We start from the raw sequence: 25,047 nt of genomic DNA, 5'->3' as shown, positions 1-25,047 counted from the left end.
ACACCATTAATTCCTTAGGTTCAATCAGTATTTGCACCAGTTGTTGAACGTAATTCTTAGAAGATGCTAAAAAAAACTACAAATACAGGTAGCAATGAGATTCTGGATAAATAATCTGTACCTGCATAACAATACTCTCACTACCACCACACTAGATAATGTTCAGCGACATTAATTTCTATTCTAGGTTTGGAAATCCATGACTGGTTCCCAAAAGAAATTTGTCTCACGATTAAGGAAAAATTGTGATCACTTGCAAGCCTTAACAACTGTGGAAACTAAACACAACCATGGAAGGGAAGATTTCTGCTTAGACCAGTGCTGTGCAAAGAAAAACCCCTGAGTGAGCCGACCTTCAGTAGTTCCCTTTTATTATTAAATAATTGAAGAATGGTACAGATGAGAGAAGAGATCCACAGCTTTGATTTGTGGTTTATCAATGTCATTTTTTTAATTGGTATATTACATCATTTTGAAGCCTGAAAATAGGAATACAATTTTGGGAATGAGAAAGCCAAAGAGTAGATAATTTCAAGAATAATCCCTGCCGAACAAATGTTTTTCAGTAGTTATTGTATTTTTATGTCTCCTCAGCTGAGATCATCTAAGATAGGCAAAATGATGCCGTCTCTGTTTCTAGTAGCCTGAGAGTGCTGATGTTTAAACTGCAGCCCTCTAACCCTCTGAGATCAGGTCATTTAGCAGAGATATTTATCTCCAGTCAGAAGCATCAAGCCCTTTATTTCTCCAAAGTTTCATTGAAGAGATATATTGAATTTCAGCACACTTCAGTAAGAGCTGAAGAAACACCCTCCCTAGAAGCACGGCTGCTCCCCAGCTTTGTAGGCTGAGCTGCCCGGCTCTGGTGCTCCCCCCGGGCTCAAACTATCAGCTGCCATCTCAGTCTCCCATTGTTATTATTTTAATTAATCAGCATCCCAGGGAAAAGCCTAACAAAACACCACTAAAATCAGATCTCCCAAACCGGCTGGAGTTCTCCTAATTCTTCCCTTTTCCCTTCATGTTTGACCTTTTTCTTTAAGAACATACGGAAAGTAACAGTAAAAGGATGGAGTCCTTGTATGTTTTAGAAGACACCTGGGCCCATCAAAATAAATTTTCTCATGTTTTATTATACTCTTCTAACAGAAGACCAAATTAATCTTTGTTAGTTCAATATAAATTTTATGTCTGAATGTCCAAAAATATTTGCAAAGTGTCAGAAAAATGGAGATTATTATTAAAGATTATGGGGCTATTTGGTTAACTGCTTTTTATCACCTGTAAAAGATGTCATGCATACCTTCTGAATCTCCCAGTTTTAGAAAATAAGGTGGTTACAGCTGCTTGGATGCCAGATTAGAGAGGGACTGGGAATTGAAACACAGAGAAGCAGCCCACATTTTGCATTGAACGCTATTCATAATTATTTCTATTTTCAACTGTCACTGACGGTTGAGGAATCAGTGTAGGATTCGCTTGCAGGAGTTAGTTGGGCCCAAATCATACGTGACCACACAGGATCAGAAAAGAACAAGTTTTTGTCTCTTTTCCCAGTCATCAAACCCAGAGTAAGGGTTGAAAAAATTGTTTCCCTTATGTTGTTAATAAATCCAAACTTATGAGATGCAATAATAAATACTACTGACCTCACTCTAAGGACAGAAATCATATAGAAATGTAGAGTGAAGGTAGAAATAAATTCTGTGCTGAAAGAATTTAAATATACGTTGGAAAGCAAAAGCAAGAGATTTACTCTTGAGTAGAACCTGTGGGTTCCCCAGCCCAGGAGAGATGTTGCTGCCGGACTGGAGGGAGTGCAGCAGAGGAAAGGCCACCAACATGGGCAGGGAACTGGGGCCCGTGGCACACCAGGAGAGGTTGTGGGAGCTGGGCTTCCCTTGCCTTCAGTAAATAAGACAGGCTAAACAGGGAAGCTGGTGGGCTCTTCCATTATCTTGTGGGTAGTTGCAGTCAACACCCAGCCAGACTCTTCTCAGAGCTGCCCAGCCAAGGCAGGAGGCAGCAGACACCAGCTGCAGGAAAGGAGATGCCATCTGCACAGAGGAAGAAAACAATCTTCAGATTATTTGATCAGGGAGATCAGACAGGAGAATGAGCTGCCCAGAAAGGCTGTGGGGTCTCCAGCCTGGAGATGATCAGAACTTGAATAATCAAAGCACTCAGCAAACCAATCAAATTGTGAAAGGAGCAGGGGCAGGACCTGCAGAGATCGTAGCCAACTTAAATTACTCTGTGGCTCTCTGTACAGAAGTAGTATATACTACATTCTTCTGGGATATTTGGAAAATATCCAGAAGCTGTTTGGGAAAATATACCAAAAGCCATTACTAATACAAAGTGGAGTGGTGCCAACAAGAGAGACGATTTATATTTGTATCGGTAGTGTTTTGGGAGCCAAGGTTCATGATGGACCACAGCTCCTGCTTAAACTCCTGTGTCCATCCTATAGAATCACCTGAAATTTTCTTTACCAGGTCTCTAATGCAGCTGGTTCTGCAAAGGAAAATTCAGGCACAAACTTCTGTTGCACTTCCACCTGAAAAGATCAAGATTGTGCATTTTTTTAGGTCCTTGGAGACAGCCTTAATTAGTCTGATCTTCTGCAGGAACTTTTAATTAAAGTAAAATGAGCAACAGCAGCATCTTAGCTTGCTGTTTGATATTTTGATATAGTTTCAAGCAGATACAAAACTCAGTCCACAAACTTATCCTCACAGTCAGCACAATCTGCTTGCAAATCTTGAGGTTTGCTGAACTGTTTCCACTTCAGGTGAAAAAAAAATCAATTTACAAAACAAAACGCCACTAAACAAAACTATGCTAAACTTAGGGTCTGTTCACAGAGTGGAACTAAACTCTACTTTACATATCCCGAAGCTAGCTCTAAATGTTGAGGAGTTTTTAGATCAAAATGGGCACGGATATTTAGACGTGCACAACCCAGCTTTTGCACCTGAATAAAGCTAGCCTTGCAAAAGAATTAGTTACTGTAGAGGACACGTTTTCTTTAAGGTTTCTGTCTGTATCATTAGAAAGTTGCTCTGTCTTGTACTTCTCTCATTTCTCGGGAAGCTTCCCTCAGCAGTCCCTGACTTGTTCCTTTGTAGACCAGAGTGCTCACAGAGCCGTTTCTCATGGGAAAGCATAATAATGTATGTAAACAATGATTGTTTACTGCTAAAGGAGAACTGACGAATCAGCTTGTAACACCATGGCTGCCTCTGCTAAAGAGAAGTATAAATGTATTGTGAACTCAGAATAAAACGGCTTCACTAGATCATATTGGTTGTGTGATGTCTGTATCCTCTGCAAAACACTGCACTGCTTACTCTTTGCCACCTCAGCCACTCCTTACACGTAGGGTGATCTTAAGGCAGTCACATGGATTATGGAGTTTGTGGCTGCTTTATATTAACACCACGGACAGCTGGAGTAGGCATATTTACCCAGTACATCACTACCATCCTACTCTCTCTGGGTTGGCTCACACAAGGCGCTGTATTCACAGAAGAAATAATTCTTCTGTTTCAGTGCCACTGGCAACCAGAAACCCTCTGCCCATCTGCCCCAAACCTCTGTGGCCACATAGCTAATGCAGGTGAAATAAAACAGGCACAGGCATGGGCTGCAGGGTAAACGGTGAGTCCAGCCCCTGCATGGTTCTGCCTCAATCCAGTTGGTGTCTTCCCACAGTGCAGCTTAGGGGAGGGAGGCTTTTTCCCTATGGGAAGCATGGGTGAGGCCACCTTGTTTGGGAGGAAAGAGCTATTTGAATGCATGGTGTGTGTGAGGAGGGGCACCACATCCTCTCTCTGGCTGGTTTGCTGGTTTTGCCACTGCTGCATGAGACACCCAGGCAAACCCCTGGGCACCAGCACAAGGAGGATTAAACTCCTCCCTTTGGGCTGTGAGTACTGCATGCTGCACTCTGTAGTGCAAGGAGATGCCAGAAAAGGTGGATCCTCCCAAATCCAAGCTCACAGAATATCACAATCAGTCACTGCACAGATCTTGCCACAGAGTTTTGCTTGCTGGTATCAGTGTCCTCACTTCCCTCTCAGTCTCTTCAGCGTAAACAAATCCTACAGAAACCAGAGCTTTCCTACAGACTCCACTTCTAATGCGCCTTTACACACCCACTGCAAACAGTGGAGTTACTCCAGACTCACGCACATATATCCTGGATTGCTGCCTGCTCCCAGCCGAGTTGCTCAAGTGAAGTCTCAGTGAGGTGTAAGGATTTTTTAAAGCACCTCCTGGACTGCATCAGCGATGAAGTTGTGTTTATAGGCTCGGTAGCCAAAGCCTGGGTTTGGGGAAAATGGGAATGAATAGGGAACGCATGCTTGGTGAAAGGGGGGGGTGGATTTCAAGGGTCACAGGCTGCAGAAAAGGGAACTCTCCCTGTGGACACCACACCATGAAGTCTGCTCAACCTCTGACTGGTAGAAACAAGGAAAAAGAAAAACATTCTCAATCTATCTCAGAAACTGCATATTTTTCTGCCTAGGCTGGAACGGCTCCTGACTTTGTCTCCTTGCCTATTTTAATTAATCCAGTTCAGATCGTCATTATTGGGAATGCAGTGTAGGAGAGGCACACAGACAAGAAGTCAGGCTGAAAGCACGGTAGAAATTTTTGGATTAATTGTATTTTTTCCACTGGAAAATACTGATTTTTTTCAAAGCTGACATTACTTTTAGAGAAGGTCGCTTTTGATTAATTTATTGACTCATAAAAAAATTGGAAGGAGTTCTGAAGTTGTCAAAACAAAGTGTTTTGATGTTCTCAAAGAAGAAAAAAATAATCTATTTTCCAGTTCAACTGACCTCTTGTTTGGAAATTGAAGCTAATTATCATGAAACTTTTCAAAAAGATGAATACTTTGAAATCAGATTTGGAAAGGAGACTAATCTCATGAGCATTGTTAGACTCTCACTTTCTAAGACAAGTTCCGGTGGAATCCTTTATGAAATCTCAGATGTTGGCACTTCCCTCACCTTGACTCAGGATGACACAGGAGAAAACCACCTTGTCCTGCTAGCTGGCATCATCTCTCAGCCAAGGAGGCAAAAGCTTTTCCTCTTTCCAGGTTCACAGCAAATGGACCAGAGCAGTAGAACCAGCATGACAGCAGCTGGCAGTGATAGACAAACAGCTCTGGGGGAACGTGGGACACAAGTTCCCAAAAAGATGGGTTTTCAGACAATCCTTTTGCTGTTGACCCCATCCTGAGCAGACCCTGTTCTGTAGAAGGGAAGGAGACCTCCATGCTCTGTCACACACAGTGAGGCTGCTCTTAACTAGGGGCCAACTGCAGCGGTTGGTCCAGGGATCTGCAGAGCTGCAGTCAGCTCCGAGCTTCCACAATTCAGAATGTAAAATACTTGTTTGAAGACCGGGTACCAAGGGCTCACTGGCACCTTTCGGATAAGAGATGCTCCTCGATGCTGCTGGCCCTTCGGTTCCTGCCTGTGGGTGACTGGTGCGCAGCAGGACAACAGCATCACTTGTTACATCTTCTTTCTTGGGCAGATGATTAACCTGAAGTGTAAAGGTGGTGTGAAAGTGTCTCTAGCTGAACAACTCATCTGAAAACTTGAGCTGCTCTTGTCAAGGCTGCAGAGATCCAGCCTTCTCCCCTCAGTCCCCAGCCCCAGCTGATAGCCAGAAGCCAGGCAACCCTCACAGGCTGAGGATCTGTGCTCAGCCTGGCTCGGCCGTGTTGACAGAGAATGGTCCACACTCTTCTTCTGGCATGGAACAGCTCCAGGCGAGCAGCAGAATGGATAGGAGCTGCCAGCCTCCCTGCTCTGTTCCAGACTGAAGAGAGCTGCTGAGCACACGTGGCCTCTGGGCTTTGTAATCTCTAGCCACAAAGCTCTCCTCTATATTGCATTTGTGCTTATTGGAAGCGATTACATTTTCCTGGAAGGCTTTGGCCCCTGGATGCTACCTGCAATGGCAACGCTCCTTCCCCAAACGGCTGCTGGCGGGAGGATTGGCAGAGTGACAGCCAGCAGGAGCTGGGAGCTCTCTGCCTTCGTGTCCTTGGAAGCAGCTGTGGAAGCTCCTGGCTCACAGGAAGGTCAGATGGGTGGAACGGTGCTCCAGGGCAGAAGAAGTGTTTCACTCCCAAGAGAAAGCATGCTGGGGATGAGTGCAGAGGGCGAGGAGGAAGAACGGTGCAGATGGTCTGCACTGGCTGTCTCGCCAGCCTGAGCCAAAAACCAGGATGGAGAATGTGACACCGTATTGCATCAGACATTTATGCAAAATTAGTGCTGTAGGACCAGCCAAGGTTCAGGGGTTTGAAGGCTTACTCAGAGCCAGGAAGGCTTCTCTGGACTTGCTTGGGACGTAGGTGGGTGAGCTATGGGACAGATCTCTAGCGCTTCATGCCGAACAGACTCACTGCTTGGCTTCGTGACCTGCAAAATCGCTGCAGCCCTTCTCAGGGAGTGAGTCTTGTCCCTCTCCAGCCCCACAGAAATCCCAGGAATGTCTCAGAATTCAGGCAAGTTCAGCTACCTGGCTAAACCATCTCATTAGCTTTATAGAGCCCAGGAACAGAAGAGAAACTCAACCCTTCTCTTTGTTTCATGGACCAGGGCCCCTGAGAAGTGTTATAGGAGAAATGACCCAGGGTGCTAGCAGCAGCTATGTACACATCTGTGAGGGGAATGGCTCGAGGCTGGAAAGAAGTTATTATTCTGGATGTTAGGACATGGATGTGACAAGCTTGAAGAAGTGAAGGTTACTTGTTGCGCAAAAGCTTGTTGCTCTGACATCTGGGTGTTTCTCTGCACCTATTTATAAGGAACACAATGAAGGTATGGATACGTCTAGCTGCCAGCATCTGAAATTGGAGATCAGAGAGTGAGCAGAGTTCACAAGTCATAACCAGTCAGCTGGGGTGTCGCAGAGGTTCTGTGATGGGGCTATTTCTGTTTAATCTCTTTATCAATATTAAAGACTATGGAGAGCTCCCTCAGTCCATTTGCAGGTGACATCAAGTTGGGCAGGACTATCAATCTGCTCAAGGAAAAGATGACTCTGAAGGGACTTCGGTGTGGTTGGACTCATGCGCTGAGGGCTACAGGATGGGGACCAACGCATATCAGCACTGGGTCCTGCACTCAGGTAACAACAACCCCATAAAGAAATGCAGGCTCATTACAAAAATGAACTTCAAAAGCTTTGTTATTGACACCAAACAATATTACATTACATTACTTATTCCTAGATTAACATGTTTCTAAAACTACGTCAATCAATTCCAAAGATTCCTGCTGTTTCTAGTCGGGCCCCAACTAACGTCCATCCCCTCAGCCGGCAGCCGGGGTGTTTGGTGGGCAGAAGCAGGTTGGGCAGTGGTGGGAGATTGGAGCTGGGTGGTGCGGTGGTGTTGGCCGGGGAGTGGCACCAGGTGCTGGTGGTCCATCCCTCGCCAGCTCTGGAGGGCAGGATGGAATCCAGTCATTCCTGGGCGCCTGCCCAGCATCGGGATTGGGCCACCAATCTGGTCGTGGAGGGGGCCCAATGAAGAGTGGGGCAGGAGGTGAGTGGTGCTGAGGTGGAGGTGAAGGACGAGCTGGAGCTGCCTCCTGGACTCCATCAGGGCTGTGGCTGTGGTGCCGTCTGGCTGGGGCTGGACCAGCACTGGTGCTTGGGGCATCGGGGTCAGCCCATGGATTGGTTGCTCTGAGGTTGGAGGCTGCGCAGTTCTGGGGTCCATTCTCCTCCTCTGCACCTCCTGCCACTGCCAGAGCATCACCTCATCTCTTCTTTGTGCATTTGCCCCCCTGCCTTGGGCTCCGTGGGGCTGCAGCTCGCTCTCGTTCCCCAGGGCTTTCCCTGCACATCCTGAGGAGGCTGGGCTGATCTCTGTGGAAGAAGGGGCTATAGAAGAAGTGCAGCTGCAGAAAAGAAAGGAGAAGAGTCAGTGCCATCATTCCTGGAAAGGGCAAAACCAAGACTCCCTAGTCAAGCATTTGCATCAAGAAAGACATGCCTGGCTGTGACAAAGGGCTCCCTGGGGCTTGGATACCTCCAGGTTTGGCTGAATAAAATGTTTGAATTGAGCTTCTTTAAGGAATGATCCACAACATTGTTCTCAGCATTTGGGAGCACAGAACTTAGGGTTTTTGAAAGAACCCCAAATACCACTGGTTTTCAGCCCCGTCAATGTGCAATCATCATGTTGGGAATAACATGATGCTGAGGTGTGTCTTGCCATCCTTCAGCAGATGCCACAAGGAGAATGGTACAACCAGATGCAGAGTGAGTACGAAAAGAGCCAGAAGCGATGGGACCGTGATGGTGTTTCACATCCCTAACCAAATCCCTCTGGTCAGCACTTCTGCATCGGCAAATTCCTGCATGGAGAATTCCTGACAATGACCCTGAGACCAAATTGGTCCATGTGCTCCCATCCCCATCCTCACTGGCTGCCTGGGAGAGGTCTATTTAATCGGAATGGGGCCCTCACCCCATCGACTTTCCTGAGGATTCTTTCGAGTGAGAGCGTTTGCTTGTCCCTGTCCAGTTCTCTTCTGTGATCCCAAAGTCTGTTGTAATCTGACAGTCAGCGCTACAAACAAGCAGCCAAACCCCTCTTCCCTCAGAGATGGGAAACTGCAGTCACAGATGATGCCGGCACCAGGAGAAGCCTTCGGGTCTGGGATAGGATTAAACACAGAGGACTTGCGAGCATCTGATTTCCACAAAATGACCCCATCCTCCTGATCTGGGTCACTTAAGGGAACTTTGTTCTGGCAGCCAATAGAGAAAATGGCAGCGTGACCACAAACCCATCCAGGCTGGGGGGAGGGACTCCAGCTCCCAACATGCCTTGAGGGAGGAAACCAGCTCCCAGCATTCTTTGGGGAGAATTTCTGAATCTGTTATCATGCTTTGGGGTGAGTGTCTGAATCTGTCACTGTGCTTTGGGGAGAGGGTCTCAAGCTGTCACCGTGCTTTGGGGAGCCAGCGTGGTGGAGGGGGAGCCGGGCCCAGGGGGGAGCGGGCCCTGAGCCCAGGGGAGCAGCTTCTACGGGCAGGGGCACAGCAGGGACCGACCTGCGGTGCTTGAGGGGTCTGTGCTTCCCAGGGCATCCTGCAAGGACTGGGGGGAACAGGCTTTCCCAGGGCACAAAGGTGCTTTTCCGAGGCCCTGCCAGGAAGGAAAGAGCCCGCTCTACAGTTTCCCCTGTCTGTAGAGCGAACCCGAGCCCTCGTTGCCCCCAGGGATGGCCCCATGGGGCTCAGGGAGGGCTGAGGGGCAGGGGGGCGTCACTGTCGCGGTGTGCAGTGCTGCCCCATGGGGCACAGACGTGTCCTTGCCCAGCTGTGGGGCCGGAGCCCCGATGATAGCCCTGGTCTGGCAGCACTGCATGGCATTGCCCCCAGGCCGTCCTAGCAGCGTGATCCCCTCGGCAAGGGGCAGGGGAGGCTGTGCCAGGGTGTCCATTGTCTCCTCAAGCACAAGACTTGGTCCTGTGCACATGATGGGGTGCAACTGGGTCTGTGTGTCTGTTTATCAAAGGTGTAAATGCTCCTGTATAGTATTCTCCTTCAGCTTATTCTGGCTGTGGGCTTGTTCCATGCAGAGGCCTCTCCAGCGGGCAAGGAGGTGGCAGGACTTTTTATTATAAACATTTTTTTTTTCCCTGTGGCCTTATAATGCAGTGCAGAGGATCTGTAGCAAATAAAGACCTGGCTGCACTCAGCCTCCTGTGTTCTCTGTGCGGCTCAGGATGGGCAGGACCCACTGTCTCCCACCACCAGGCTGAGTCCTGTCTCCAGGTTGTGTCCCCTCTGTTCCTGAGCAAGGAGAATATGACAGGCTTGCCTGGGGTGGTGGTGGAGGGCATTGTGTGACAAACTCGCCAGCTGAAGAAGGAGATGTTTGTGATGGGCAGCCTTCTAGGAGCTCATGCCAGGCAGCTGGGGTTAGGCTTGGCATTTTGGAATGATGTAATTTGTTAATTCAATTACATGAAAGCTAGGTCCCTTGCAGCGATGGCTGGGAGAACTCATCCACAAGTTGACACACTGTGTGGGCTTCCCAATTGCCTCTCCAAATGCTCGCTGTGAAAAAGAAAATGCCCCCTTCCCAGTGACTGCAGATCTGGTTGATGATAAGAAAACACTTGGTGATGTATCTTTCTTAATCACCATACAGAGTATTTGAGGGGTTGGGCTTTTATGATGCTTTTGTCTAAAACCTCCTTTATTTCACAGAGTTTTCTTTGCTGTGTCCTACTCCCAGTCACTTGTTCCTGGAGAGGCTCCTGTGTCATCAGGTGGTTCATCGTTGGACACCTCTTCTACAAGGTTAGAGGGGACGAATCCTCTGGTGCCGTCTGTCAGCTCTCCCACATACCAACCACCTTCATCCACATCTCCAAAGATGTAAACACATTGTCCAGCAACAAGAGGAAGCTCCAGTTCCGGCTGCTCATTTGGACCATTGAAAGGATCATAGCTGTATCGAGCTATGAATGCTCGAAGCTTTGCTGGCTGTTTTCTCATAGCCTCCAGGAGGATGGACTCCGTGTCTGCTGCCAGGGTATCCTGGGGCAGCCTGGAAGTTAAGTGGTTGGATCTTTCCAGCTGTTCCAGTTCCGGAAAGAGCTGCTGCCATTGTTCATTAGGCTTCAGAAAGCCATCATTCAGTTCACTCAGCTGGGCTTGAACCACCAGCAGGGTTCCTTTCTGTTCCCTGCTTTCTTCTGTCTGAGCCCTCTGCAAACACGCGCCTTCTGATTTCCTCTGGAGTGATAACTTTGTGTCCTCATGCTCCTTCTCCAGTTGTTGATTCTTTCAAGTCCTGCTCTGCCTCTTCCAGCACCCCTGCCACCTGCATGAGTTTCATTTTCAGGTCAGCATTTTCAGCAAGAACCTCATCTATCAAATCCATCTGGCTACGGAGATGAGCATTTTCTTCAGCCAGGTGGGTGTTTGCAATTTTCATCTCCATGAGCTGCATCTTCAACACCACATGCATTTGGCAGTAGGTGCTGCCATAGGCGTCCTCTTCACCTGCAGCCACTTGGGCCCAAAGCTCCTGAGGAACCTCCTTTGTGAAATCGCCCTGGTTGTCCTGTGAAGCTCCAGTTGCTTCTGCTCCTACAAGCTAAGGGCAAATATTCTCTTAGATCTCAAGGCCAAGGCTCACCCTGCATCGTTCCTGCAAAGGATCAGGGGCAGAAGGCCAAGGAATCGTAGAACCACAGATTCATAGAACAGTTTGGGTTGGAAGGGACCTTAAATACCATCTAGTTCCAGCCCCTGTGCGATGGGTATGGACAGAATCACCTCCCGTGAACACACTTCTTTTGATGCAGGCCAGGACACGGTTGGCTTTCTGGCCTGCAAGCACACATTGTCAGCTCACAGAATCATAGAATCAGAGAATCACCAGATTGGAAGAGGCCCACCAGATCATCTAGTCCAACCATTCATATCAAACACTAAACCATGTCCCTCAGCACCTCGTCCACCCGTCCCTTAAACCCCTCCAGGGAAGGTGACTCAACCACCTCCCTGGGCAGCCTGTTCCAGTGCCCAATGACCCTTTCTGTGAAAAAAATTTTCCTAATGTCCAGCCTAAACCTCCCCTGGTGGAGCTTAAGGCCATTCCCTCTTTTCCTGTCCCCTGTCACCTGGGAGAAGAGCCCAGCTCCCTCCTCTCTACAACCTCCTTTCAGGTAGTTGCAGAGAGCAATGAGGTCTCCCCTCAGCCTCCTCTTCTCCAGGCTAAACACCCCCAGCTCTCTCAGCCGCTCCTCATAACGCCTGTTCTCCAGCCCCTTCACCAGCCTCGTTGCTCTTCTCTGGACTCGCTCCAGAGCCTCAACATCCTTCTTGTGGTGAGGGGCCCAGAACTGAACACAGGATTCCAGGAGCGGTCTCACCAGTGCTGAGTCCAGAGGGAGAAGAACCTCCCTGGACCTGCTGGCCACGCTGTTTCTGATCCAAGCCAAGATGCCATTGGCCTTCTTGGCCACCTGGGCACACTGCTGGCTCATGGTCAGTCGCTGTCAACCAACACCCCCAGGTCCTTCTCCTCCAGGCAGTTTCCAGCCAGACTTCTCCTAGTCTGGAGCTGCTCAGGGTTGTTGTGCCCCAAGTGCAGGACCCGGCATTTGGCCTTGTTAAACCTCATGCCGTCGGTCTCAGCCCAGTGGTCCAGCCTGTTCGGATCCCTTTGGAGCCTCCCGACCCTCCAGCAGATCGACACTTCCACCCAGCTTAGTGTCGTCTGCAAACTTGCTAAGGGTGCACTCGATGCCTTCATCCAGGTCATTGATAAAGACACTGAACAGGGCTGGACCCAGCACTGAGCCCTGGGGACACCACTTGTCACTGGCCTCCAGCTGGAGTTAACTCCATTTCCTACCACTCTCTGGGCCCTCCATCCAACCAGTTTTCCACCCAGGAGAGCGTGCGCCTGTCCAGGCCAGAGGTGACAGTTTCTGAAGCAGAATGCTGTGGGAAACTGTGTCAAAGGCTTTGCTGAAGTCCAGGAAGATCCATCCACAGCCTTTCCCTCATCCAGCAGCCGAGTCACTTTGTCATAGAAGGTGATCAGGTTAGTTTGGCAAGACCTGCCTTTCATGAGCCCATGTTGACTGGGCCTGATCACCCGGTTCTCCTGCATGTGCTTCATGATCGCACTCAAGATCACCTGTTCCATGACTTTCCCTGGCTCATGTTGAGCTTCTCATCAGCCAGCACCCCCAAGCCCTTCTCCTCGGGGCTGTTCTCTATCACATCATCTCCCATCCTGTACTGAAATCAGGGATTGCCCAACCCAGCTGTAGGACCTTATGCTTGGCCTTAGTCGATTGCTGCTGGCACGCAGCTGGCCCGGGCATGCCCAGGAGTTCCCTGCAGGGCACCGACCTGAGCAGCATTTACCTGAATGTGGTCAGGCTCCTGATGCGTTTCAGGGAATTGCTCCCACTGAAGGTGGAATTGTTTCTTCTCCCTCTTCAGTTCCTCCCAGGCTGTACCAAGCCTTTCCAGATCGAAGTGGAAGGAGACCTTCTGCAGCTGCAGCTCCTCTTGATCCCTTTTGAAGTCTGGCCATGCTCTGTGGAGCTGCTCATTTTGCTGGTCAAGGTGAGGCTTCATCACCACCAGCTCCTTCTCACACATTTCAAGTTCCTCCCTCCTGCTCTCTCTGTGGGAACCGGACATCATCGATTCTGCTGACAGCAGGGAGGTTTTTTTATGACCATTTCCCTGCTTCTTTTTATGAGAGTAGATCCAGCAGCAGCCAAGAAGTCCCACTGCTGCAGGTACAGCATCGAGCACCACTTCGTGGAAGCAGAAATGCATTTTGCAGACCCTGGGCTGATCTCTGGAAGGAGAAACAGAAACCGTGGTCAAACAATCATGCGGAAGGTTACAGGAAGGTTAAAGTTGATAAATGCCTTCAGGTATTTCTGTTTGCATGAACAGGATGGTTTTCCATCCTCTCTGGTAATTCCTATCTGCTCTCCCAGCAGAACACACAAAAAGAGCTCCAGCGATCCCTAGACACTGGTCACCAGGGTACTCATCACTTTCACTTCACCTCACCCTGATGCTGGAACCAATTTCCCCTTCTTTCTGTGAATTCTCTGGATGTTCCCGGCTTCCTGCACCCAGGACGGTCTGTTCTGGGGACCATCTGCTTCTTGTCTCCAACAGAAGAGAGATGAGGACAACTCCCAAGTGGCAGCCTCCATGCTCTGCATGGATAGACCCTGCAGCACTGCTGCTCCCTGCCTCCTCTGCCTCCTCCCTGGAAAGGTTGCGCTGTCAAATCTCAGAAGCAGTAGCAGTCGAGGCTGGAGTTGAAGTCCATCCTTACGGATCACAGAGCAAACAAGCAGGCAGCTAAATTGGAATGGAGCTTCAGCTGCCAGGCCAGGATGCCTCCGTACAAACCCTGCAGTCAGCAATGCAGCACTTGGGAAATAAATACGATCGGGGAGAGGGAGCACCGGGCGAGGCTGGCAGAGTTAAACCAGAAGGGGAAGCCTCTGGGCTCTGGATGTTTCCCAGCAGAATTTATCCAGAAAGCAGGAAAAGAAGAGCTGACAACACTGTGAAGAAATAGAGGCCCTTCCATGGAGATTAAAAATCGAGCAATGACTGCACAGAAGCAGACCTGACCTACCCTTCACGGAGACAGACTTTCAGTTCCAGTGGAACTGGCACCGGGCACTGCAACAGCAAAACCACAGCCAAAATGCTTTGGTTTTCACGCACTGAGAAAGGTGCAGGCAGCTCCCAGTGGCGAGACCACCTGCGTCCTCCAGATCGTCCTGGAGAGTGAATCCAGAGTGTGCTTTGCCCTTGACAGCAGAGATGTCTCCAAGGCAACAGGTCAGCATCACAGAGGATGATATCACAGAGGCCGTAGCCCGTGGCCAGCGTGCCACTGGCCCACAAGCCCGTGCATCCCACACTCCGGATCAGGAGTTGCTGCAGAGAGAGGAGCAGAGCCCCACAGCTCCGAGTCTGCTGGGTTAGAGGCACAGAACAGGCACCGCCTGGCCCTGACCATGCCGTGCGTCCACTACAAGTTCTTCTCCAGGCTGAACTATGATACCGTCACCTTCAGCGGCCTTGACATCTCCCTGGGAGACCTCAAGCGCCAGATTATGTCTCGGGAGAAGCTGAAGGCGTCCAGGTCTGACCTGCAGGTCTCCAATGCGCAGACTGGAGAAGGTGCGTTGGGCGGTGGGTGCAGGGCTCAGAGACCCCCAGCTGGCAGCATTGCAGATGCCCCACAGCAGCCACAGCTGTGGGAGCTGCTCTCTGCTCTTTGTGGGTCAGCCCCAGACAGTGTGAGTCAGCCTGGGGCCCATCCCACTGGAGGGGAAGGGGACGGGAGGGCAAGTGGTGCTGGGGATTAAGTGTGGTGGGAAGTGATGATGGGATTTGGCCATGACCAGGAGCTGTCACTTGTACTGTGTCCTCGCAGAGCTGTTCTTTCCTGATTGCTCTTCTGATCTCCAGATCTTTCCGTTACACACAGGGCAGGCATAGGAAAACACGTGGATGCTGGGCGACGGGGATTGTTCACAAAAGTTTTTGGCAATAAAGATAGAAGAAAAAACTAGACCAGGAATTTCTACCTCCATGGGGTGTTTGGAATTCTTACATGTGGACGTAAAGTGTTGGTTCTTTAGAAATTTGTCTTTGCAGGAGACCTGATGAGATGTTGCGATGACCTAGGAAACCAAATGGATTTTGGGTGAAAGAGGCCAACTTGTTCTGATTGTTGGGAGTCCTCTCACCTGCTCCTTTTCCCATCAGTCACCGCCCTTTCTCCTAGAGTTTGGAACTTCTCTATAGTCCATAGGCAGCTGCCGTGTGATTCCTGAGGGGGAAGAGCAGGAAATGGTTTCATCTCAATGATTACTCAGTTTTCTGAAGAAGCACTCTGTCATATGGAACTGACAGTGAAATGTGCATTTCAGTGCTGACCTGGTGTCTTCTGTGCAGGGTGTTTTGGTCTGAGAGAGGTTCCTGCTTGTAAGAACAATGTACTGAAAAATGGGGTACAAATTGTGAAATGTTCGTGTTTTGTGTGTGATCTCTAAGCAAGAGCACCCCAACAGCTTGGTTGGAGAGATGGTGCCTTTGGTTTTCAGCCCTTCCTTCTGATTCAGCGTTCAAAGGTCAGAGCTTTCAGTATTCCAAACAGTGGAGCAGATCCCAGGGAATGGCTGCTGACGGTGCTTTTAAATATTCCATCACATCCAGCCCGTGTGATTGCAGCATAAAAACTGTTCTTCTGGAGTGCGCTTTGCATTTCAAGCCAAAGCAGTTTCAAGTCCAAGAGTCTCAGGCTGTTGTTTTCTTTGGGCTCTGTGTAAATATTGTCAAAAGGCTTTCCTCGTGCTGAGATGAAGGTGGTGTAAGCTAAGGCAAATCCTGCAGAGCTTCAGGCCCACACCATTCCCTAAAGGCTTTTAGAGGCTCTCAACATCAGTGATTGCATTTGATTCTCTCTGCTCTGCAAAATGTGAACGGGAAGAACTCATGGTGTTTAACTGGGACAGCTGATTGCCTGAAGCTCATAGAACTCACCCAAGGTGGCATCAAATTGTGCTTCTCTGTCAGTAAAGGGGTTCTCTGCCATGCTCTGGAATTGCACAATAATAGACATTCGTACCACCTGACTGATTTTTTCTCTGTGTTTATGTTGCTTTCAGAATACACAGATGAGAACACCCTGGTTCCCAGGAACTCATCGGTCATCGTTAGAAGAATCCCTGCTGGAGGAGTTAAAGCTGCCAGCAAGCCCTCTGTTCCGTGAGTTTCCCTACAGCCTTGGGTTCTTTGTAGTGGTTTCCTTGTTACCTTTCTGTATGGAGATTAGTTTCCAGAGACGCTCACACTATGTCTTTCTTTTTAAAGCTGCGGTTAATTGCTGCTGTTATGCGGTAGATTTTAATGGATCTCTCCCAAAGCAGACTTACATTTTTAGTCCTGCTGGGGCATGGGGTGCCAACTCCATCAATGGTGACTTTTAAGATGGTTGTGTTGGATTGGCTCTTGGGATTGGTTGTTCTGAGACCCAATTGGTAGATCCTGTTTCCTCTGCCTGGAGGGGTTCCTTATTATGTGTCTTGGCTTTCTTGCTTTTATAGTACAGACAGGATGGCATTTGAGTGCCTCCTTGCTATTTGTTCCCATCTCAGAAGAGTCTGATAGTCGTGTTTGGCTATTTCTGCACCAGGAGGAGGGGGTAGGGTATTCCTACACCCCAAAGCAGGGGAGTAGAGAAAAGACCAAGGGCTGCCAGCTGGTGAACAACGCAAACACAAAGTTTCATTCCTAAGGCATTCCAGTGAGTTCCCTAAAGACAATATGGTTTAGACAAAAGAAACATCATCCTTAAGTCTTTTGCCTTTTGTGCCAGTATGATAGAGGAGTAGGGAATTCTGTCCGAGCTTGAAAATCACTGAGCAGTTTAGCACCTTGACAAATTCTCCTGGTTATCTTCCTTGGACTTTTTTTACCCTGAGCTGACATCTGTGCTCCAGGTTTTAATTCTTTATTCCTGAGATTTACGGAGGACAGAGAATTGTGTTATTGATTGCAATTACAGATGTTCAGGACTGAGTATCAGATTATTGCTGTCAGTGATGCATTCACAGAGCCCGGTTCTACCTCAGCGACACCAGCAGGGTTTGGATGGTCCTGTTTCCCAGCCTTTTGACAAATCCCCCCTTTCCAGCACAGCCGGGAGATAATTTTAGCTTGCGGTTTTGCCATGTCTTAGTGGTGTCGGTTCTCAATCAATGAACTCTAGAGATGCTGGTCTCTGGATGTAAACTGGGGGCCTGTCACTGCAGTGGTTGTTGCAAGGCTTTCAGGCACTCCCTAGGAAATCTCAACACTGCAGTGTTTTGCTTATAAAGAGAGCCTGGCTCTAGGGTTCATTTCAACACGCGTACTCAGCGCTGTCCTGTCTGTGCATCCTCTGGGTCTGGTTGGATGGTCTCTCTCCGGGTCCTGCAGTGCTGCCCTAAAATGCAAGAAGAGGCGCTGCTGGCATCAAAAGTGGCTTTGTTCACGTAGCAAACTTGCACTTGGAAGTGTCCAGACCACCACTGCTGCTTCTTAGAAACTAAAGGGCTCTGCCTGGTACCTCTTTGTAATGGTTGATGATTTGAGAACACAAGCTGTCATAGAGACTTCATGGTTTCGCTATTAATGTAGCAGAGAGAAAACACTGGAGGGCTTCCTCTTGCACTGTTGTCTTCTGAGTCTGTCAGTCTCAGAGCCATTAGTGAAAAGCCAGAAATGGCACTTGGGTTTGTTTTGGTTTTTAGTTGCACTGAATGCACCAAGAGAGAACAGTTTCTGCATGTGAATGAATTTCCACATTCCCTGAATCATCAGAACATAGTGTTTGATGCTCAGGTTTCATAATGGGTATTCACTGCTATATGTTGGGTACAAGCGTGTACTTAATTTTAAGATCTGATCTCCTTTCTTTCTTCTTTCTAGAAGTGGAACGGAGCCAGTACGTGGAACACCAAAAGCAGTATGTAAAAACACAGCCTCGCACTTCTCTCCGCATTGATTTCTAAATAATGAAGCCTTGTAGGAATTCTCCAAGCATGAACTTATTATATTTTCCAGTAAAACACAGAATATGTTGTAAATAGAATAGATTGGATTCAGCACTGCAGAAATGGAGAAACGCCATCATTTGCACCATTCACATGTGAATAGTGGCATTTGTGGCTGGCAATGTGACAATGCATTGTATTTCACCCAGAATATGCTGGAATATTCCTTGTATGGCTCTATGTCACATGGGGAATGTGCAATTGTGTTTAGGTCTTGCAGGTTCAAGGTTTGCACAGCTGAACACAGTCCCATGCTCTGCGTCTGTCTGTCTGCATCTGTCTGTCTGTACAGCTTCTGCTGTTCTTTTTTTCCTGGCCACTCAGATGGTTTGGAGTGGTCTTTTGCCATTTGCACACTGTATCACTCAGCTTTTGGTTTTCAAGACTACTTTTGCATGATGGTTTTTGAAGAGGATAACAAACCCCACAGAGGAGCAGTTCTTGCTGCATTGATGCTATTTTGCCTTAGTTCACCAGCGTGTGTTGAAACACCAATCCCATGTCTGTAAACAAATAAACGGAACTATTTTTAAAAATACATTTTAGCTGAAAATTGGCAGCTGCCTCTCCCCTTCGACTCCAATGCTGCTGTGAGCATTTGAAAGGCATCCCTCTCTGAGCTGTTGTGGAGCAACGAGCTGATCTGAAGCTGGTGTGCTTATTTCAGCCTCTTCTTATTAACCTCACAGCACTCTTAACGCTGCCAGAGGTTTGGGCTTTGTTGTGAACAAATACAAATGACGCCAGGCTGGAAATGCCTCTTTCAGTCCCACGCAGAGGATACAATGCAGGCTTTCAGAGCAGAGCAAAGGTTCTCTGTGGCTGTGTTTGCGTAGTAGAATTTGACTCTGTGTTTGATTTTCTTGACACAGGTTTATGACTCCTTGGCACCGATGGCTTTGGCCAAACTGATTAAGGTACATAGAGAATATTCTCATTAAAGGCTAAAAAAAGAGGTTTTGCTTCATATTTTTAGATCTGATACTGTGCTCTGTCACTGAGAACTACTGCAATGTGCACAAAACTTTTTTTATGATTAAATTTATGTGTTTTACCTTTACAATGAGTGTCTGTTCTGATCCTGCCCTGTAACAAGCAGTTCCCAAACTGGGAAGAGAGAGGGGGAGAACCTTCTCAGCCTCAATGTTGTGTCTTCATTAGTTTCATTGATTTTGCGTTGTAGACGAGCCCAGTTGTTACAGCAGAATTGAATTGGTGTGAGTGATGGACATTTTGGGGGCAGGGACACTGCCCAGCCAGAATAGAAGCGTTGCTGGAGCTTGGACAATGGCCTGGCTATTTCTGAATTTCTAGTCATGACAGTTCTAGATCCCTTCTTGGAATGTGCCATGATTTCATCAGTTGTAGGACACAAACTGCAGACAAGGCAATGGGATTTGTGTGGCCGTGCACTCTTTGAATGGTGTCCCTGTCCCTCCTTGTTCTCAGGAATGCACCAGTGTGTGTGTGGCACGTAAGCAAATGTGACAGCAGCCGAGTTTTGCTGTGCAGCCAATTGTGGTTTTTGCTCTACCAAGTGTGACTTTGTCTGGGGCAGCACCAGTGATCGCTCTGCAAGAGCAGGCGCAGGGCTGGCACGTTAAATGACGAGTCTGTCGGGTTGCAGAGATGGGAGAAGGCAGAGTTCAATGCAGAGGAGTGTTCCTCCTGCTGAATAGAAAGTTAATTCCAAGCCTGAGAAATCTCCTCCCACTGGAAACTTCTTCCCTCTCTCACTGCAGAAATGAATTGGGGTACATTTTGGGGAAAAGAACAAAATTAATTATTTCAGAAAAATATAGGAGCGCAAGATAAAGCAGCTAAACCCTGTGAGTGCCTCTGCCCTCTCGAGCACGAGCTGGCTCAGTGAGGAAGCAATGGGTTGTAAAAGGCCAATGGCACCTTGGCTTGGATCAGAAACGGCATGACCAGCAGCTCCAGGGAGGTTCTTCTCCCTCTGGACTCAGCACTGGTGAGACCGCTCCTCAAATCCTGTGTTCAGTTCTGGGCCCCTCACCACAGGAAGGATGTTGAGGCTCTGGAGCGAGTTCAGAGAAGAGCAACGAAGCTGGTGAAGGGGCTGGAGAACAGGCCTTATGAGGAACGGCTGAGAGAGCTGGGGGTGTTTAGCCTGGAGAAGAGGAGGCTGAGGGGAGACCTCATTGCTCTCTACAACTCCCTGAAAAGAGGTTGTAGAGAGGAGGGAGCTGGGCTCTTCTCCCAGGTGACAGGGGACAGGAAAAGAGGGAATGGCCTTAAGCTCCACCAGGGGAGGTTTAGGCTGGACATCAGGAAAAAAAAATTCATAGAAAGGGTCATTGGGCACTGGAACAGGCTGCCCAGGGAGGTGGTTGAGTCACCTTCCCTGGAGGTACTTAAAGAATGGGTGGATGAGGTTCTGAGGGGCATGGTTTAGTCATTGATAGAAATGGTTGGACTTGAGGATCCTGTGGGTCATTTACAATCTAGTGTTTCTGTGATTCTGTTACAAGATTTTTGTTTTCTATTCTTCTCTATTCAATGCCAGCTTTGAATGTGGGTCTACTCCTAGTTATTCTTTATGGGTTTAGATGTGTTGTGTAAACCTTTTTTGTTCAAACACATCAGTCAAGTACCTTTAAGGACTCCTGTCAGTGTTATTGGAATGATTTCATAGATGTTGATCTGGATTCTGTTACTGCTGAGGGAAAACAATGTCTATGAACCAACAAGGTGTAAAATGTTGAAAGGTGTTGCTTGCTTTTGTGAGTGAATGTAGACAGAAACAAAACCCAGAGTGGTGGGTCTGAACGAGCGGTATTTGAATGTCCAGCTGATACGCAGTCACGCCCTTAGACCCTGCTTGTACTTGGACTAGTGTGTAATAAAAACAACTTTTGAATACATAAGCCTTTAAGGAACCAGCTGGCTTCAACAAGTGGAAGACCCAGATCTGCGTAAGGTTCCTGTTACGCTTTGTGTGTGAAAAGGACACACTCAGCTGGAAACGGGCCAGGTTCTGTTGTCCGTAGTTAAATTACTGAATAGGATGAAGTTCATAGAGGAGATGTGCACCGCCTGCAGCACCTGTTGGTCAAATTTCTACTGAAAGGAACTTTTGTCTTGCTGAGGATTGTAAAATGTTTGATTCCTTTTAATGCTGCCATGTCTGAAGCTGAATTCTGGCAAGGGAAACGACTCCCTCGACTCCTCGGTTGTGTCCTTTGAATGCTGCAAAATGTAAATACTGACACTTGCATGCATCTTTCTGGGTTAAATGGTGCAGTGGATGTCTGCTCCCTCAGACAGTCTGGATCTGAACAGTCAGTGTGAAAGTACTGGATGGTATCATGTTCTCCATACGTAGCTCCAGTCCTCTTGGAAGAAACCAGGGTTAGTCACACAAGTCTTTATGGATGGGGCAAACCCAGCCTGAGGTCCTGAGTGTCCAAGGATTCTCTTTGCCCGTAGGTGAGCAGAAATAGAACCATCATGAAATGGTTTGAGGGCTCCCAGAACATCTTCAGGATATCTCTCTTGTATGTCAGCAGCTGTTTCCACACAACTTCATCTCACGCTGTGCTGCTCTTTACGGGGGGGGTGAGTTGTGCTGGCTTTGTCCGTGTGGGTTTAAAATGTGTCTCTAACGTGTGTCCAATGATTCCTTATTTCACAGACGGCCAACCTAGCCGGCGCTGACGCATCTGAAGAAGATAAAATAAAAGCGATGATGATCCAGTCTTGCCAGGACTGTGACCCCATCAAGTAGGTGTTGATAATGTCCAATCTGTCCTTTGAAGATGATGTAAAAATGGTAGAGATCTTTGTTTGATGAGAACAGACACATACATAGCCATGTTTTCTTTTCTTCCCCTAACCTTTTAGTTACGTGAAGACACCTCTGTCATCAAATACTTGGTTCCATTGTGGAAAACCTGGCCACTCCATCAGGAACGGCCCAGACGATGGGGTAAGACTGCGGGGCACTTCTGGGGTCACTGAGCTTTGGATTTTCTTACCCAGGCAGGGAGGAAACAAACCCATGACCTGTTCTCGTAAGAACTGTGTCTCCTGGGGTTGAGGACAGAGGTTACACAGAGATGCTGCAGAGCCCTTCAAAATTCAAGGGATACCTTGAACCTTTATTCCACATATCGTTCTGTGAGCTTTCATGGGGTTCTTAATCTATTTCCATATTCCTGGAAATATGTCTGGTTTTACCTCTTTAATTACACTTCAGGGGTTTTAATATTTGTTGTAAAGCCAAGATGCTTCTGTTGACCCCGTGAACTGAATATTTGCATGTTTTAATTACCCAAGTCTCTGGGTGAGTGTTGGTGCCCTTGCACATCAGTCACTGACTGCAAATGCATGAGGTGTGACTTCAGCCTTCGTACAGAGTTGGGGGATATCAGTCCCTCCAGGGACGGATTCAGAGCCCCGGTTTCAGCTCTTGCTCAGAACTGCGCTGTGAAGGAGGAGCGGGTTTGTGTCTCTGCTCTGAGGGGATGATGAGCTGAGGAATATTTCACCCTTAAGAACATGACATTAAGCCAAGGAACTCGACTGAGTTCAAAACACTGCTCAGGCCTTGGGAACGTCGTGTCTGTTACTACATTCAGGAAAAGAGGTCTTTCAGTCTCACAACCCTTGTGCTGTGTAAAAGGAGAGGATTAAGGGCCTTTGCTGCTGGCAGTAATCGTTGAAATATCATTGGCAGCATGAGTCATAAGACGAGATCTGTCTGCACTTCTGTTCTGAACAGGGCAGACATCCTGGGTCTGTTCCCAGAATGAAGAAGTGCACAGGAATTCCAAGGAGTTTCCTGATGGAGGTGGAGGATCCCAACACAAAGGGGGCTATGCTGACAAACACTGGGAAATACGTCATCCCAATCCTTAATGCGTAAGTAGGGAATTGATTGGACTGAGCAAAAGGGGAGGAGAGAAACAACGTGCAAATGTCTGAGTGGGAACACACCCGAGCTGGCCAGCGTCTGTAATCGCAGGGGAGGAAGCATTGGCATTGTCTCTTAACCTGGGAACCTGGGACACCTTCTGATCTTACAGGCACAGGGGCTGCTGTGGCTGCCCTGGGTGCTGGGTAAACTCGTGGAGCACTGAGGATTATTTCTGCAAAACATGCCAGTGATGCTCACAGTGCAGTCGCTCTCTGGGAAAGTGCATTTTACTTCTGGTTGGTGTTTCAAAGGCATCTTGCAAAATGTAACAAAGGGCTACTGGACTGAGATTGCCTCTCCCTCTGGCTTCTGTCAGATCCCACATTGAAACAGGCTGAACTGCTTTTGCTTCTCCTTGGTGGAGAGTTCTGCAGAGGGAGAACAGTTCCTGGCTCCATGTTCTAGTGCTTAGGCTCTACAAGAGGAGGAGAAGCTGACTGCCTGTGTTTTTGCAGGCTGATGTGGAGAGACTAGAATTCTATCCATTCTCTTCCTTTGATAAATGCAGAGCTTGAGGAAGTTTTCCTTTACCTCTCTAGAACCTTTTTCTTTTTCCTCCTCCACCTCCTCCAGGGAAGCTTATGCCAGAGAGAAGAAGAAAAAGCCTCCCTTGCTACCGGTGGAGCCATCCTCCACCTCCTCAGATCCTGTTCCAGAGGAACAGCCACCGCTGACACCTCCACCTCCTGCCCTCGTGGCTTTCAGACCTCCTGCTGCTCTGGTGAGTGTCCCTGGACTTTCTCCATCTTCCTCTCGGTCAGTTGGAAAGGCATAGAAGTTTTATTTCAACACATGCAGTTATTCTTGTATTTCAGCAGAGCTTGTTTTCCAACTGTGTGCATTTATTCTCAAGGGCTCTCCTGTCCAACTCCAACCAGCAGCATCAGCACCGGTTCTCCCAGGCCCCCAAGGACAATCCATGCCCACAGCTGGTGAGTGACCATCACTGCAGGATTGCTGTAAAAACATTATCTTCAGTTCAAATGAATGAGATCTTGTTCTTTTTCCTCTTCCCAAAGCTCATCCCAAGCAAGGCAGGAGAAGGTGCCCAGCAGGTGGAAGAGCAGGCTGGGAACCGTGAGTACCTACAGACCCTCACTCTCTTACTGTTTGTATCCTGTGACAGGAGGCCATAAGACAGAGCCTCTGCCACAGCTGATTTACAAGGGAATAATTGTGCACAGTTGTGGAGAATGCAAGTGGTGATTAACTTTTAAATGGCTTAACTGGAATTTGCTTTCAAAGAGAGAAGGTGTGCTTGCAGTAAGAGTATTCAAGCTAAACCTCCAGTGCAGGACTGAAAGGAGGGCTCTGGAAAATGAAGGCTTTTTGAGGAAAACATCATTACTTATAAAAACTACCTATAATTAAAGGATGAGATGGAAAGCCACGCCTTTGAATACTGGCTCAATAGGGCAGAAGATATCAATCTCCCGATCAATCACTTGGTTGATACCGATTGAGCAGATACTTGGAAAAGTCTATGCTGTTCTTTTACGAACATTTTTGAATGTCTTCAATTCAGCTGTTTCAAATGGCTAAGGTGCTTTCTCTCCCCTGGAGACAGAGGGTCTGGTTTATCTCTTTATATACTTGTGATCTCCCCTATGCTAAGTACAGGGGGAGGATCCTGTCCCTGGTCCTGCTGGCCACAGCGTGGCTGATGCAAGCCAGGATGCTGTTTCCCTTCCTTCTCCAGTGACAGGACACTGGATACGTAAAGAAGAGGATGTATTTTTCCAAATGAAATTGCGTTGTTGTTCATTTTTGTGTTCTGATAGCGGGTTGGGCTGCAGTTGCACTAACATGTGTCTGACATAAGCACAAGCAACTCAGTCTTTTTCCCAAAATTATTTTGTTGCAGAGGGTAAACATACCAAACTGAAACCGGGTAATTGTTATCCTAAACCTTTCCCTAAAAGTGGTAGGAAT

At 48.0% G+C, this 25,047-nt stretch overlaps 2 protein-coding genes across 2 annotated transcripts; both read left to right on the top strand.

The window, feature by feature from the left end:
- Positions 1-14,588: 14,588 nt before the first annotated feature.
- On the top strand, positions 14,589-18,127 carry LOC138725319 (E3 ubiquitin-protein ligase RBBP6-like). The gene is made up of 3 exons (XM_069866115.1): positions 14,589-14,754; positions 16,248-16,347; positions 18,052-18,127. Exons 1-3 carry the CDS (start codon positions 14,589-14,591, stop codon positions 18,125-18,127), a joined length of 342 nt encoding a protein of 113 aa, XP_069722216.1.
- A 111-nt stretch (positions 18,128-18,238) lies between these two features.
- On the top strand, positions 18,239-24,251 carry LOC138725318 (E3 ubiquitin-protein ligase RBBP6-like). Its single transcript, XM_069866114.1, has 7 exons — positions 18,239-18,271; positions 19,016-19,093; positions 21,832-21,920; positions 22,041-22,125; positions 22,921-23,060; positions 23,689-23,836; positions 24,135-24,251. The coding sequence occupies exons 1-7, from the start codon at positions 18,239-18,241 to the stop codon at positions 24,249-24,251; spliced, it is 690 nt and encodes a 229-aa protein (XP_069722215.1).
- Positions 24,252-25,047: the final 796 nt, after the last annotated feature.

Source organism: Phaenicophaeus curvirostris, chromosome 11, assembly GCF_032191515.1.
Source record: "Phaenicophaeus curvirostris isolate KB17595 chromosome 11, BPBGC_Pcur_1.0, whole genome shotgun sequence".
Classification (NCBI taxonomy): Eukaryota; Metazoa; Chordata; class Aves; order Cuculiformes; family Cuculidae; genus Phaenicophaeus; species Phaenicophaeus curvirostris.
The sequence above is the reverse complement of the archived record's forward strand: the minus strand, read 5'-3'. Positions and strand labels throughout refer to the sequence as shown.